This window comes from Mirounga angustirostris, unplaced genomic scaffold, assembly GCF_029215605.1.
Source record: "Mirounga angustirostris isolate CCGP_5_RB_7025 unplaced genomic scaffold, mMirAng1.0.hap1 SCAF_3, whole genome shotgun sequence".
Taxonomy (NCBI): Eukaryota; Metazoa; Chordata; class Mammalia; order Carnivora; family Phocidae; genus Mirounga; species Mirounga angustirostris.
The window spans coordinates 129,595,081-129,609,175 of record NW_026991711.1 but is presented as its reverse complement, the minus strand read 5'-3'; the positions used below and the strand labels follow the sequence as shown (position 1 = coordinate 129,609,175).

Sequence of the window (14,095 nt, the reverse complement as noted above, 5' to 3'; positions counted from 1 at the left end):
AAAAAAAAAAAAGAAAGAAAGAAAGAAATAGGCCCAAATATTGTTTGTTTCAGTATTGGGAAACTTTTTGCTGACATGACTTCTGGGCCCTCATTAGATCCCTCTATTTCTTTATAGATGTCTGAGAAAATGTGGCCCTCAGTCTGGGATTAAACCCTATAGCATGATATACAGGAAATTCAGCTCCCCAGATGTACTGGTCTACTCTTCCTTTCAGGATTGCCCTTGATCTAAGAATAACATTTCAAAAGGAAATTTGTTTATTTTAAGACTTTTTTTTTTTTAATAACGAAGTCACTTATTTACCAGAAACAAAGACCAGAAGCAAGTTTATAAAGCTAGTGCACAAGAATTTAGGGAGTTGGTTCAGGTGTCAGAAGACAATGGATGAAAGTATTTTTCAGAAGTTGATACAAATTTAAGGCAGATCTACTAAAAACAAACAATGAGAATAAGAGAAAAACTGTCACTGATGAATTCATCTCAAGTGGAAAATGTACTAGTTTTAATATCAGTCAATAATTATATAGTTATATTGTATGGTGACTAACATAACATAATAAAATAAAAAAAATAATTATATAGTTATTGAAAGCAAAAAACCTTGTATTAGACTTGGCAGTCTATTCTATTAATTAAATGGAGTTTATGGAGCTCCACTTATACAATAAATATCCAATATCTGATTTGTTAGATATTTATCTCAAATATTCAGTTGAAATAAATCTATTTTATATTATTCTCTAGGAGACTTATTTGAAAACTATTGCAGAAATGATGATTTGGTAACATTCGGAAGGTTCTGTTACGGAGTCACTGTCATTTTAACGTACCCAATTGAATGCTTTGTGACTAGAGAGGTAAGCACAATTCCTTTCCAACATTTTACCCAGTCGATTCCTCTACTACATTTAATTTAGGAAGATTTGTAAATAATTTAAATCTGCAAATTCACAAGTGCATGACAAGTCATATAATTTATAAGTCTCTTTTTCAACCAGTTTAAAGATAAATTTATATTCAAATGTTTACAAGTTACTTTTTCAAAAGTTGGATTTGAAGATCATATTTGGTGGTTTAGTTTATATTAGCATAAGTATAAATATTTATACAACTGCATTCCAAAATGAATGCCAGCCTTTAATAGAGCCAAACTAAGTGGTTTTTTCTTAAAAGCATTCTTACAAAGAAATTAAGTACTAAGATTTAAAACGTGTTTTACAAAATCATCCTTTTGCTAAGATGTTTTATAAGTCAATGTGTATTAAAGGCAACTTTGAACAGATTTTGATCAGTTTTGTTATTTTGAAAAAACTAAAATGTCTTATTATCTATGGAAAACCAAAATTCAATGTAAACCACTAGTTTTACAGATATATTTTATTTATATATTTATACAAATACATTTATATTTTTACACCATGTAAAATCATAAAGATAGTATATCACATATATATGTATTTGTGATGTATTTGTACTATATGTATGGATTTGCAAAGGACGATTAAATGAAAAAGAAGTCATTCTTTTTCTGTAAAGCTGGATAGCTTGTCGGGAATCCCTTACACAGTCAGCGAAAAATCCACTGTACCACTCAGCAGAAAAACATGATGCTGCTTCACAGTGGTTCTTTCAGCAATCACACTGAAAAGGGCTTAGTTTTAGGATCTATTCCTAGAGGCTGTTTACACAGTGCGCCATGTGAATGGTCTAATGTGGGAAGTGAACCGCCTACAGAGCTTTAAATACGCTAACTAATCAGCAGGCTTCTAGAGGAAGACCAGTGACTTCCTTATGCCAGTTCTGGGGGTAAGGAACTGCTCAGGGACATGGAATAAGGAATTGTTCGGCACTACGTATATCCTTTACAGTTAGCACTTGTCCTCACTTACAAATGTGTAACTCACAGGCTAGTTCTCCACCTTGAATATAAGGGAGAAGTAGACTGAAACTTACTTTATGAAGATTTTTCAAATCTAAGAAACTTGAAAACTTTCTGCTCTTGTTAGATGCAGGAAATGGTTTTATTTTAGCTTCTGCCCAGGACTTTGGGGTCAAATCTGATCTGTAGGTCAACGGTAACAGATGCTACATTCTCATGTGGCTTCTGGTGAACTGCTTGTGGACAATCTGAGTCACTCCACCAGCACAGTTTATGTCTTTAGTTCTTGGAACTTGTTTCCTTTCTAGCTGCCATGACAGGAAGATAGAACTAACTCAAGATCTCTGCCATGATAGCAAATACTAGGCAGAGGAACCTCAAATATACTTCACTCATTCACTTCCTTTTTCTCTCCTTTCTACACACACACACACACACACACACACACACAGTTAGCAAAAACACAGTCAAAGCCATTTCTACTCATAGGTAAAGTAGCCAGCCACATACGAGGGTGCCAAAAAGCCTGTCCATACCCCTAATGAATATCTCTCAGTAGCCTGCCACATGCAGTGATTTTCTACTATTATAATCATATATTAGAGGCTTCTATAAGAATGAATTTTAAATATTTAAAAAACATCACTAATTATAAAACCATAAATGAGTAAAAGTTATTAATATTCCCAGTAATTATTAGCAGGGTTATGGCAGTGTCCAGTCTGTGAGGAATGTTACTTATCTAGGAATGTTAGGTAAGTAACAGCTTGGAGGGTCGGCTTCATTAAGGTCCCCCAGCATCTGACCTTCTACCATTTCCAACTCTTGTGTCAGGGTTCTCTCGCAGAGTCAACCCTATTCAGATTGTCTCTTTCTTGTCTTCCATAGGTATCTTTCCTCTTCTTCTTTCTTCTTTTGCTCTTTTCACACTGTTGCCTCAGTCTCTAATTCTGCTCTAAATCCTACCCATGTTTTAAGCCCTACCTCAAGCCAAGGTAGGACAAGTACATTTCAGGATTGCTGTAAAGCTGATCACTCAAGAAAGATGATCTAGGTAACTAAAGCTCTTCTAGTTCTAAATTCTATTTGATCTTTTTTATCCAGATCACTATTTGTTTTCTTAGATTGGTTGACTCTCTCCAATCTCCTCTCATTCAAAGATCTAAATACCATCCATAGATTCTGTTAGTGACGACCTTGTTGGACTCAAATACCTTATAAGGCAGCTTCCTAAGATCTTTCTTACACTTGAGAAATATATTTTTCACCCATTATATGCCATGTTTTGGGTCTGTAATATAATACACCACCTGTCTAATAATTCGGCAAAGAATACTTGTTATTGAAATGTGTGTTTGTCTATGTGTAAGTACTTTGGAAAAGATAGGACATTCGGATGGCTTAAGATTTGATCGATTGCCTTACAGGTAGTGTTTTATACAGTCCTAAGTGCTATAATATGGTATACTTTCTTAATAAGTCCTGCATGCCTCTGAGAATCCGTCTCTAAATAATGTGTTTCTTTGGCAGGTAATTGCCAATGTGTTTTTTGGTGGGAATCTTTCGTTGGTCTTCCACATTATTGTAACAGTGGTTATCATTACTGTAGCCATGCTTACATCATTGCTGATTGATTGCCTTGGAAAAGTTTTAGAACTCAATGTAAGTATATTTAAAGATTTACACCTCCATTTCTAAAAATCCCTTTAAAAATAATGTTTATATTTAATGAAGGATGTATTTTCCCTAACGAAGTATCAGTTTCTGAAATGAAATGAAAATGTGTTTGTTATGTAATAATAATTATTACAATGATGATTTTGGGTACTTCATAAGATTATATACTTTTAGAGCAGTGGTTCTCCAGTGGGGGAGATTTTGCTCCTCCTCACCAAGGGAACATTTTTGCTGTCACAGGTGGATATGTGGGTGCTACTGGCATCTATTGGGAAAGGCTGAGGACGCTGCTGACGTCCCTACAATGCACAAGACAGCCCCCATCATAAAGAATTATCCAATCTAAAATGTCAGTAGTGCTGAGGTTGGGACACCCTGGTTTGGAGCACTTTTTCATATTTTATTTTCTATAATACATAAACATTACTAAAAACAGCTACATATTAAGTGGATCTGGAAGTTGCTGCATAAAAACAGGTCTAGAGGGTTTCATTAAATACGTGTGAATGAAGATAATTATATCCATATCCCACATTCACTTACCACAGCCCAAGTTCTTTTTCTTTAAAATATTTCGTTTCCCTTTCTAGACCTTTCCCTCATCATCTCTACTGCTCTCTCCCAAGTCTAAGTCCTCGTTATATCACATCTGAATTAATACTGTCTCTTTGTTTCAACTAGCACATATTTAAGTTCTGCTTCCAGTTTATCATGACAATACTTAAAAATCTCCACTTTCCTACCAGAGCAAGCATCAACTGTTGCCTCTATAATCTGACCCCATGCCTTCTATGGAAAATTATTTACCATTTACTTTACCAAATCCACCTTTAGCTCTAGTCAATCTTATTTTTAGCCTATGAGTAAGCCATAGTAATTCTTTCTTTTATCCTTTGCCTTATGTTTATTCTTTTACAATTATTATTTTTCTTTCATTTCTGTCCAAATCTTACAAAGATTTAAGGTCCAGTGCAACTTCTAACTCATTTATTTGTTGATTAAGTATATATTATTACTATATAATTGAGATACAATGATGGGAGGAAATCAGAAAGGATCTATGCTTTCATGGAGCATACAATCTCACAAATAAACATGAAAAGTTCAGCTGCTATGTAAATCAAGAAGAAGAGAAAGGAAAGAGATGAATTCCCAAAAGACATTTATGAGAAAAGATTAATAGGATTTTGTGACAAAGGGGGATAGAGGGACACATCAAGAATGACTCCTTGGTTCTACTTTGTGGAGCTGGGACAATGATGCCATCTGGTGAGAAATGAATAGAAATGGATCTACCACTTCAGAGTCATTAATCTTACTCTTCTACAATCTTTATGGAATTTCTATTCAGAATCCCACCACTTAGCATTTATTAATTATGCACCACAGGGAGGGCAGACTTTTACAGATGGGATCCCAAGTCATTATTTACTCACTCCATTGAGAGTTGAGGGATAGGTGAAGGTATTATTGTCAGTGCCCAAGATACTATTACCTCCAGATGCCATCTGGATTTGAAGTTCCAGACAAAATAGATTCAGTCAGTAATACACTTTTGGGGATGTGCTCGTAGCAGGGTATATGAAGAGTAGGGAGTAGGCTGTTTCCCAAAACCACAGGAGCCTGGGGAATCATCTATTCCACCAGCATTGGAAAGAAAGCTCATAGGAGAGATGCATAAATATCAAAGATAACTTTCACCTACTTCTCAGTTTTGCATAGACCAAAGTCTAGAAGGTTCATACAAAATCATTTCACATTCTAACGTTGATCTATGTAAGTGGATGACTGCTACCTTAATGCACTAACTTGATTTATGTATTGTCATCATGTATCATATACTGTCTGGATTGTCCATAAGCTTGCCTTCCCTACCAGAGAGTAAGTTCTTTGAAGACGAGAATGATATTTAGCTGCCTCTTCCATCCTCCACAGTATATGGCATAGTGCTAAGAACACAGTGTTCAAATTACTGCATGGGCAATTGCCCCTTGGGACCACAGATCAGGAACTATTTCTACAAATGTTCCTGGACATAAAATACATCCTTTAGTGTAGCACTGGGATAGTAAGTGTTACCAAAAATTGATGGCACTGACAATGATAGTAATCTTTTATCTGTGCTGAGGTATGATCAACATAATGATTCCCAGATCTGTTATTTCTTACTTTGTTAAATGTCTCATTTGAGTTCATATTTGGTTGTGTGTTTTTTTAATATTGTAAAATTTTGATATGAAAAAATGTTTATCAACTGCCTGATAGCTCACCACATGTTGATAGCCTAACAATTTTTTATTCCCTTTAAATTAAACAAGCACATACATATTGCTTATTTTTTAGTAATGAGATATTTTTGTAAATATTACCCTAACTTTCTGTTAATTGCTTATCTCTCTGACACTTGCACAACAAAATTGTAAGCACTTAATTACATTAAATATTCCCTACTGTACTTACGTTGAAAGTTTTTTGTGGTTAAGACAGAATTCTGGGGGCGCCTGGGTGGCCCAGCCGTTAAGTATCTGCCTTCGGCTCAGGTCATGATCCCAGGGTCCTGGGATCGAGCCCTGCATCAGGCTCTCTGCTCAGTGGAAATCCTGCTTCTCCCTCTCCCACTCCCCCTGCTTGTGTTCCCTCTCTCGCTGTGTCTCTCTCTGTCAAATAAATAAACAAACATCTTTAAAAAGTAAAAAAAAAATTAAAAAGACAGAATTCTGGTATTATAGAATAATAAGGGAAGAATATTGGGTGAATGTCTATTATAAAGCCAAAATCTCAGCTGGTTGTGGAAAACTATTTTTAAAAATTTAAAACATGATTCTAGATCCTTAGATTTTTTTAAAACCTGATTATATAGATATTCATAAAAAGACAATTAAATAAGATTTATTTTAAGTTGTCTGTTACGATCTAATAACCCAAGACAATTACACTAGGTTTAAAGAAATGAGCCCATAACTATTTGGTCAATTAATTGTTATCAAAGCAGGAAAGAATATCCAATGGGAAAAGACAATCTCTTCAACAAATGGTGTTGGGAAAAGTGGATAGCAACATGCAAAAGAATAAAACTGGGCCATTGCCTTACATCAAACACAAAAATAAATTCAAAATGGATTAAAGACCTAAATGTGAGACTTGAAACTGTAAAAATCATACAGGAGAACACAGGCAGTAGTAACCCATTTGACATCAGCCATAGCAACTTCTTGCTACATATGTCTCCTGAGGCAAGGGAAACAAAAGTAAAAATAACCTATTGGGACTACATTAAAATAAAAAGCTTCTGCACAGAGAAGGAAACAATCCACAACACTAAAAGGCAACCTATGGAATGGGAGAAGATATTTGCAAATGACCTCTGATAAAGGGTCAGTATCTAAAACATATAAAGACCTTATAAAACTCAACACCCCAAAAATGAATAATCCAATTTAAAAATGGGCAGAAGACATACAGAGGGCCAACAGATACATGAAAAGATGCTCAACATCACTCATCATCAGGGAAATACAAATCAAAACTACAATGAGATGTCATCTCACACCTGCCAGAATGGCTAAAATTAACAACACAAGAAAAAATAGATGTTGGCAAGAATGTGGAGAAAGGGGAATCCTCTTGCACTGTTGGTGGGAATGCACACTGGTGCAGTCATTCTGGAGAACATTATGGAGGTTCCTCAAAAAGTTAAAAATAGAACTACCCTATGACCCAGCAATTGCACTACTAGGTATTTACCCAAAGAATACAAAAACACTAATTCAAAGGGATACAGGCACCCTAATGTCTATAGCAGCATTATCTATAATAACTAAATTATGGAAACATCCCAAATGTCCATCGAGTGATGAATGGATAAAGAAGATGTGGCATACATACACAATGGAATATTACTCAGACATAAAGAATGAAATCTTGCCATTTGTAACAACATGGATGGAGCTAGAGAGTATTATGCTAAGTGAAATAAGTCAGAGAAAGACAAATATGATATGATTTCACTCATTTGTGGAATTTAGGAAACACACAAGCAAAGGGGGAAAAAAGAGAGAGGGAAGCAAACCAAGAAACAGACTCTCAACTACAGAGAACAAACTGATGATTACCAGAGGGGAGGTAGGTGGGGGATGGGTGATACAGGTGATGGGGATTAAGGAGTGCACTTGTGGTAAGCACCAGGTGTTACATGGAAATGCTGAATCACTAAGGGCATTTTATGAGAATGTAATAAAATATAGGATCTCCATTCTTTTACAGATGACCTGAGCATATGTTTTTCCAATCAACAAAAGTCTTTTGGCATGCACAACAACATATTCAGATCTTTACTCATCTCCCTTCTTGTGGCATTTGTCATGTTTAATGGAGCCGGATGAGGCATCATTTCTCTCAGTAACTATTGTAGGCTGGATCATGCAACACTTTAGAAGTACCTAAAGCATACTGTGTTCCACTTCAGAATGACTGTGAGCTAACATGTATCGATTACTCTGCCAAGTGTTTTGCATGCGTTATCTTCCTTAACCTGTATTAGTTTTACAGATGAAGAAACTGAGGCACAGAGTGATTAAATAGAGTGATTAAATAGTTCACACTAGCTGTAAGTGGCAGAATCAAGATTTGACCACAGGCTTTCAGCCCCTATAGCCCACATTTTTAATTATTATGCTAGCCTAAGGTTTCCTAAATAGAAGGCTTTAAATTATATAAAATAAGCAGATTCTCATTTCTCTATCCAATTTTTAAGTTGAAAGCCTCTACATTAAATTTACCTATAAGTGAGGTTAAGAGTAATCCATAATATATATGGCTAGATTTTAATAATGGGTTAAAATCAATACCAGGAGATGAAATAACATGGAACTGAAAGATTTTCATCTAAATTAATGTTTAGCTAATAGCTTTTATCTTAGTTAACAATTGTTGTACGCTAAGAATTCTTTTCTACTGTGGTGTCTGAATCATCGCTAAGTAGAATAATGATCTTCACTAATGAGATGTGTAATAGAATCAGACCTTCAATTTGTGAAGTTAGGGAAATGCTGTTACTTATTATAACTAGAATAATATAGGATAAATTATTTGGAGTTTTATTAGTACCTAATAAAAAGCAAAACCCCATTTAGAGCTTAGCTTCCTTTTTATTTCATTGTTTTCATAGCAGTAGACAACAATGACATTTTCCAAAGGAAATGCACCCTCCATTTTAAAGGATTCATTTTAGAAGCAAATAAACAGAAGTCCCATTCTTGGTATTAAGAATCCAGGATCTGGGCACTGATGTTGCTACTAGAGAAAAAAAGCATCTACAGTAATTGGGCCCTATGGGTTTTTTACTCACAGTACAAAGAGAAAAGATGAAGCAGCTGGGGCCTGTGGCCAGAGTAACCAGCCCAAAAAGCATTGTGCACAGCTTAAAGTAGAAGGAAGCAAGCAAGCCAATTACCCAGCGCCAGCCCACACAGAGAGATACATCAGGGTGAGCAAGGCATAGTCCAAGCTGCCAAAGGCTTCCTGAGTTAGTGAGAGTTTCTCTTTAAGGTACAGGAATACATTTCATGAATCCAAACTGATTACAAAGTAGAAACTTAGAAGAGGTATAAGCATTCTTTTGTTTAGTTTTCAGCTTCCTTGTATCCTTTGAGAGGTTTTCTATTCTGGTAGGAGAATTCAGTTAAGTTCCCAATTTGTATTGCCAGTAAAAATCTTCAACACCTTCTGTTATTTCCTTACAGCAAATTGCAGAATGCCCTGGCATCGACAGTATTATTATCAAAGGACAGTGCTGCCCTGCCTTTAAAATAAGGCTATATTTTATTATCCCTTTAATGAAAGGATATTTACATCCTGTCAAGCAATTCCAAAAATTATTCCAAAGCCAGTGGTGTATTCTCACACAAGGCTATATTTAGTAGATCTAATAAGCAGGACGAATTTATAGGAAAAAGAGCAGATGGAACTGCTGTATCATTCTATTGATGATCTTGGGTCCTAACAACAACTTCTAGCAAGACTGCACTTTCAAATATTAAGAAAGTAACTGCTATCTAGACAAGATACTCAACTGGACTTCTTCCAGTACAAACATCAGCTATATAGTTTTCCCACTAATTGCTACTTTCTCAACTCTTAAGAATTATAGCATAAACAGAACACCCATTGCTTTGGACTGCCCAGCAAGTTAGGTTTGGAAGTGTCCCAAAATGCTGACTGATGACAGCTTCTTAGCAGCAGCTGGTGGCGGTTTTCATCCTGATAGCACTTTCAACACTCTGAAGTTCCAGATGAATTAATTTCACATGTTTGTTCCTGTAAAGAGAAGAGATTCTATACATATACACAACCCATACCCACATACATATATTTATATCTTAATTATTTTTTCATTGTTTTCAAATTTTTTTCAAAGAAATCAAGGATAGTAATTATTATAAACACAGATGGAGTTCTACAGTATTTTTCTTAAAAGAACATTGTCAGTTTCAAGTGTTTCGAGACAGCCAAAGAAGTCCATAATTCATTCAATTCTTGCCATGTGAAAACTAATTCTTTACATCTGTGTACATTTGTAGGTATTCATTTGTATGCAGGTACTATGAATGGCAAAATTACATTTTCCATATATTTTAAATTAGAATACACTTTAGCACCTCTTTTCTCACTCATATCTTTGGCTATAGACATATTTTCCATGAAGTGTGGTCTCTCTTACTCTTCCCCAAATTTTTAGATAGTGCCTCATTAGTCATTTCATACCATATTCCAATCAACTGCCATTTCTCTGGACTTCTATTTTTGTAAAAGCTAAAAAAGCAATGTTTTTGGAATCATAGTTGTAATATTTCTGTTCTGAGGATGGCACTGAGTATAACAGTAATTGTAGTAAATGATGATATTGAGAAAATATTTCTTGTAAAACTATTTTAAGTTATAATCTGTTTTTTACATCATCCAGCTTCAAAATCAGTTTTCTGTGATTTTTTCCCTGGGGAAATCTACTAAATAATGTGTCAAAAAGCGCTTAAACCTTAGGTGATAGGTTGTATAGGCTTTCATTATACTCTTCTTTCTACTTTTCTGTATATTTACATATTTCCATAATAACTTTTTGAAATATAGCAAAACATGTATTTTATGGAAAGCTTCCTTTTAGTTTTAAACCAATATTACATTTGCTATTGTCTGTTTTTAAAAACTTGTGTTTTATGGCTTAAGAGAATGTCATTTGTTATACAGTTATATTTAATATATTTTAATAGTATGTTATATTTTGTTTAATATATAATTAACATTTAATATAATTTTAAAACTATATTGCCTAAAATGCATTACATTTTAACATTATATCATTTGCAAAGTGTCTAGTGCAAATTTAGCCTCCTCAAAGGGAAAGTATCTTTTCTTTGAAGTCAGTAACTCTTGGTATTTTTTAAATTTTTTTAAGATTTATTTATTTATTTGGGAGAGAGTAAGAGAGCACACACACACAACGTGGCGTTGAGTGGGGGGAGGGGCAGAGAGAGCGAGAAAGAGAATCTCAGACTCCCCACTGAGTGCAGAGACTGGCATGTGGCTCCATCTCACGACCGTGAGATCACAACCTGAGCCGAAATCAAGAGTGGAGGCTTAACTGACTGAGCCACCAGGCGCCCCTCTTGGTATTTTTATAATAGACAACACTACTCCCCATAAGTTTCAATCTGACATGCCCCCTCAGGTTGGACTTATCCATAAGCTAACGTAGGTGAGGGTGAATGAGTCATAGCCATTTAGTTCTGCTGTCAATTTTCTAGGGTACTTAACATGTTTAGTTTTACTTGAAAGAGGATTTAGAAATGCTATTTCATGTTAAGTGCCCTCGGGGTGATAGTTTTCTTTTCTCATACAGAGGGGCACCTCCTTTCACACCAACTCAAGAAAGAGGAAAGATAATATCCCCTACACGCTTCCCAGAAGTCAGTCTCCTCTTGTACATATATGTCAAATAGACTGCTCACATTTGAACAGCATAATAGTTACTCAGCAATTTGAAATAAGAATGTAAGAAAATGTGACGTGCTGAAAATATGGGACATTTCAAGAGTTTGCCAGAAGTTGGTCTTACCTTCTGCTTTATTTTCTAAATTATTATTTTCTGATCATTTTTTTAAGTCTGATACACTATTTTATTCTTCTCCTTTGTAAATATATCATCAGAAAGGGGAAAACCTATTCCTAAGTCTTTATTGGGTTATTCTTCTTTCCCTTGGTTGATTCAACTAAACCTATTTAGCTTTTAACATGTACAAAGACAAATACATTCTGTAAATCTATTTCAAAAACTGTCCAGGGGCACCTGGGTGGCTCAGTCGTTAGGCGTCTGCCTTCAGCTCAGGTCATGATCCCAGGGTCCTGGGATCGAGCCCCGCATTGGGCTCTCTGTTCAGCGGGAGACCTGCTTCTCCCTCTCCCACTCCCCCTGCTTGTGTTCCCTCTCTCGCTGTGTCTCTCTCTGTCAAACAAATAAAATCTTTAAAAAAAAGATGTCCAGGGACGCCTGGGTGGCTCAGATGGTTAAGCGTCTGCCTTCGGCTCAGGTCACAATCCCAGGGTCCTGGGATCGAGTCCCGCATCGGGCTACCTGCTAGGCGGGAAGCCTGCTTCTCCCTCTGCCGCTGCCTCTCTCTATCTCTCTCTCTGACTCTCATGAATAAATAAATAAAACAAACAAACAAAAAAATTTAAAAAAAAAAAAGATGTCCAAAGAATGCTCCATTTGGTAACATACTGTTATTTCTTGTTTTCAATATGCAGGGTGTGCTCTGTGCCGCTCCACTAATTTTTATCATTCCGTCAGCATGCTATCTGAAACTGTCTGAAGAACCGAGGACACACTCAGATAAGATTATGTCCTGTATCATGCTTCCTGTCGGTGTCATGGTGATGGTTGCTGGACTCGTCATGGCCATCGCAAATCCTCAAGACTGCACCCATGGGCAGGAAATGTTCTACTGTTTTGCTGACAATCTCTCCCTCACAAACATCTCAGTTTCTCATCTTCAACTGACAACACAACTTTCAGTTTTAAACAGCAGTACCTTTCAATGAGTTGACTGCTTTCAAAAGTTTATATGTTTTGAGAGACTTCTAAACACATTCACACACGTTTTAGTCTGTATATTATAAAATTATTATTTCGACATTTGTCAAGACTTGGTTTCCTTTACTCGCTAGTCCAATGTAAAACATAAAGAGGAAAAGAAAATTGAATGTATTTTTTTGTTTTATTGCTTTATTTTAAACAAAATGAATATTTTGTTTTAATGACTGTGCTGCCTTAATCTCAGCTGCAGGCGGAAAAGTGAAGCCCTTGACCCTTGCTGCCATCCTCTCAAAGCATTATTCTTTTATTCAATAGGTGAGCCAATATACTGCACTCCAAAATAAGTAGGTGATTGTGGGTTGGAATTTGGTGTGTGTGTATCCTTTATGAGAAAAAAATTTTTGTGTCTTTTAAAGTTTATGAATCGAAGAGAAGGGAAACTGAAAACTATTAAAGGGAATAGATATCCCAGGAGAAAAATGAAAGGCTCCATTACAATTTCAGCAGATCCCTTGTTTAGAGGGGAGTGAATCCCTGGAGAAGTGAGTAAAGTTCTTTCCATGTTAAGAAGCATGAATAATAGACTGTACAGAGCAAGATGTGTGAAAAATCAAAATTACCTCTCAAGTTTTGATCCTGTGGGAGTACAATGGTAGTGCCATTAAATAAATTATAAAGCGGGGCGGGGGGGGAAACCACAAGTTGTTCTCAGGCACAAGCCCAGGAGATGGGTTATGTGTCAGCTTTGGACCTGTTGAATTTCAAGTACTGATGGGAGTAATCAACCAGAAGCTGAACTTTGAGACTAGAAGCTTGCAAGAAAAATCAGGGCCCCAGAAGAAGGGTTCTCACTCCTCTGGGATCCTCAGAGAGATTCTCGAGAGTGCTTGTTGGCTGGATTTTCCAGAAGCAGACACTGAGATGGAGTTTGGCATGAGGGGTATTTATTAAGGATCATCGCTAATGGAAGAGAGGCAGAAAGCAGGATCGAGAGGGCAAGATGGAACTGCAAGGCAAGGCAGGCCAACGGAGCCTCAGCCAAGTTCATGGGAGACTGGAACATATGTGGCCCATCAGAGCTGTCCCTGTTCGGGTGAAATAGCCAAGTTTTAATACCACTACCTCCCTCTGCCCTTGAATGTGGGTACCTGTGGAGGCCGAGCCCTTGGCAGCTCTTTGCAGCTGAACAAACCCTAAAGGAACTGAGAACTGCGTGCTGTCTTCTGGTGGCTGGGGCACCACATGCTTCCTTGTAGGGGAACTGGTAGGCACAGCTGTGTCCACCACAGTGGCACTGTTTTTTAATGAGGATTTTTAAAATACCTTTCATGAGGATTTCACATCTGATGCTCTTTTTAAAATAACAAGAAAATCTGGGACCATCTGGACAGCTAACCTACTTCAAATCACCCCCAATTTTCTCACCTTTTCATTTGTATTTCAAGTTG

The 14,095-nt window shown here is 36.4% G+C and overlaps 1 protein-coding gene across 1 annotated transcript in view; it reads left to right on the top strand.

Moving 5' to 3' along the window:
• The window catches only part of SLC38A11 (solute carrier family 38 member 11), a 52,336-nt gene extending 39,537 nt beyond the window's left edge, over window positions 1–12,799 (top strand). Inside the window, exons 10-12 of the mRNA XM_045868722.3 lie at window positions 748–860; window positions 3,413–3,544; window positions 12,359–12,799. Coding sequence (XP_045724678.1) covers window positions 748–860; window positions 3,413–3,544; window positions 12,359–12,652 — 539 coding nt within the window. The 3' untranslated portion in view covers window positions 12,653–12,799. The remainder of the gene's footprint in view (window positions 1–747; window positions 861–3,412; window positions 3,545–12,358) is intronic.
• Window positions 12,800–14,095: the final 1,296 nt, after the last annotated feature.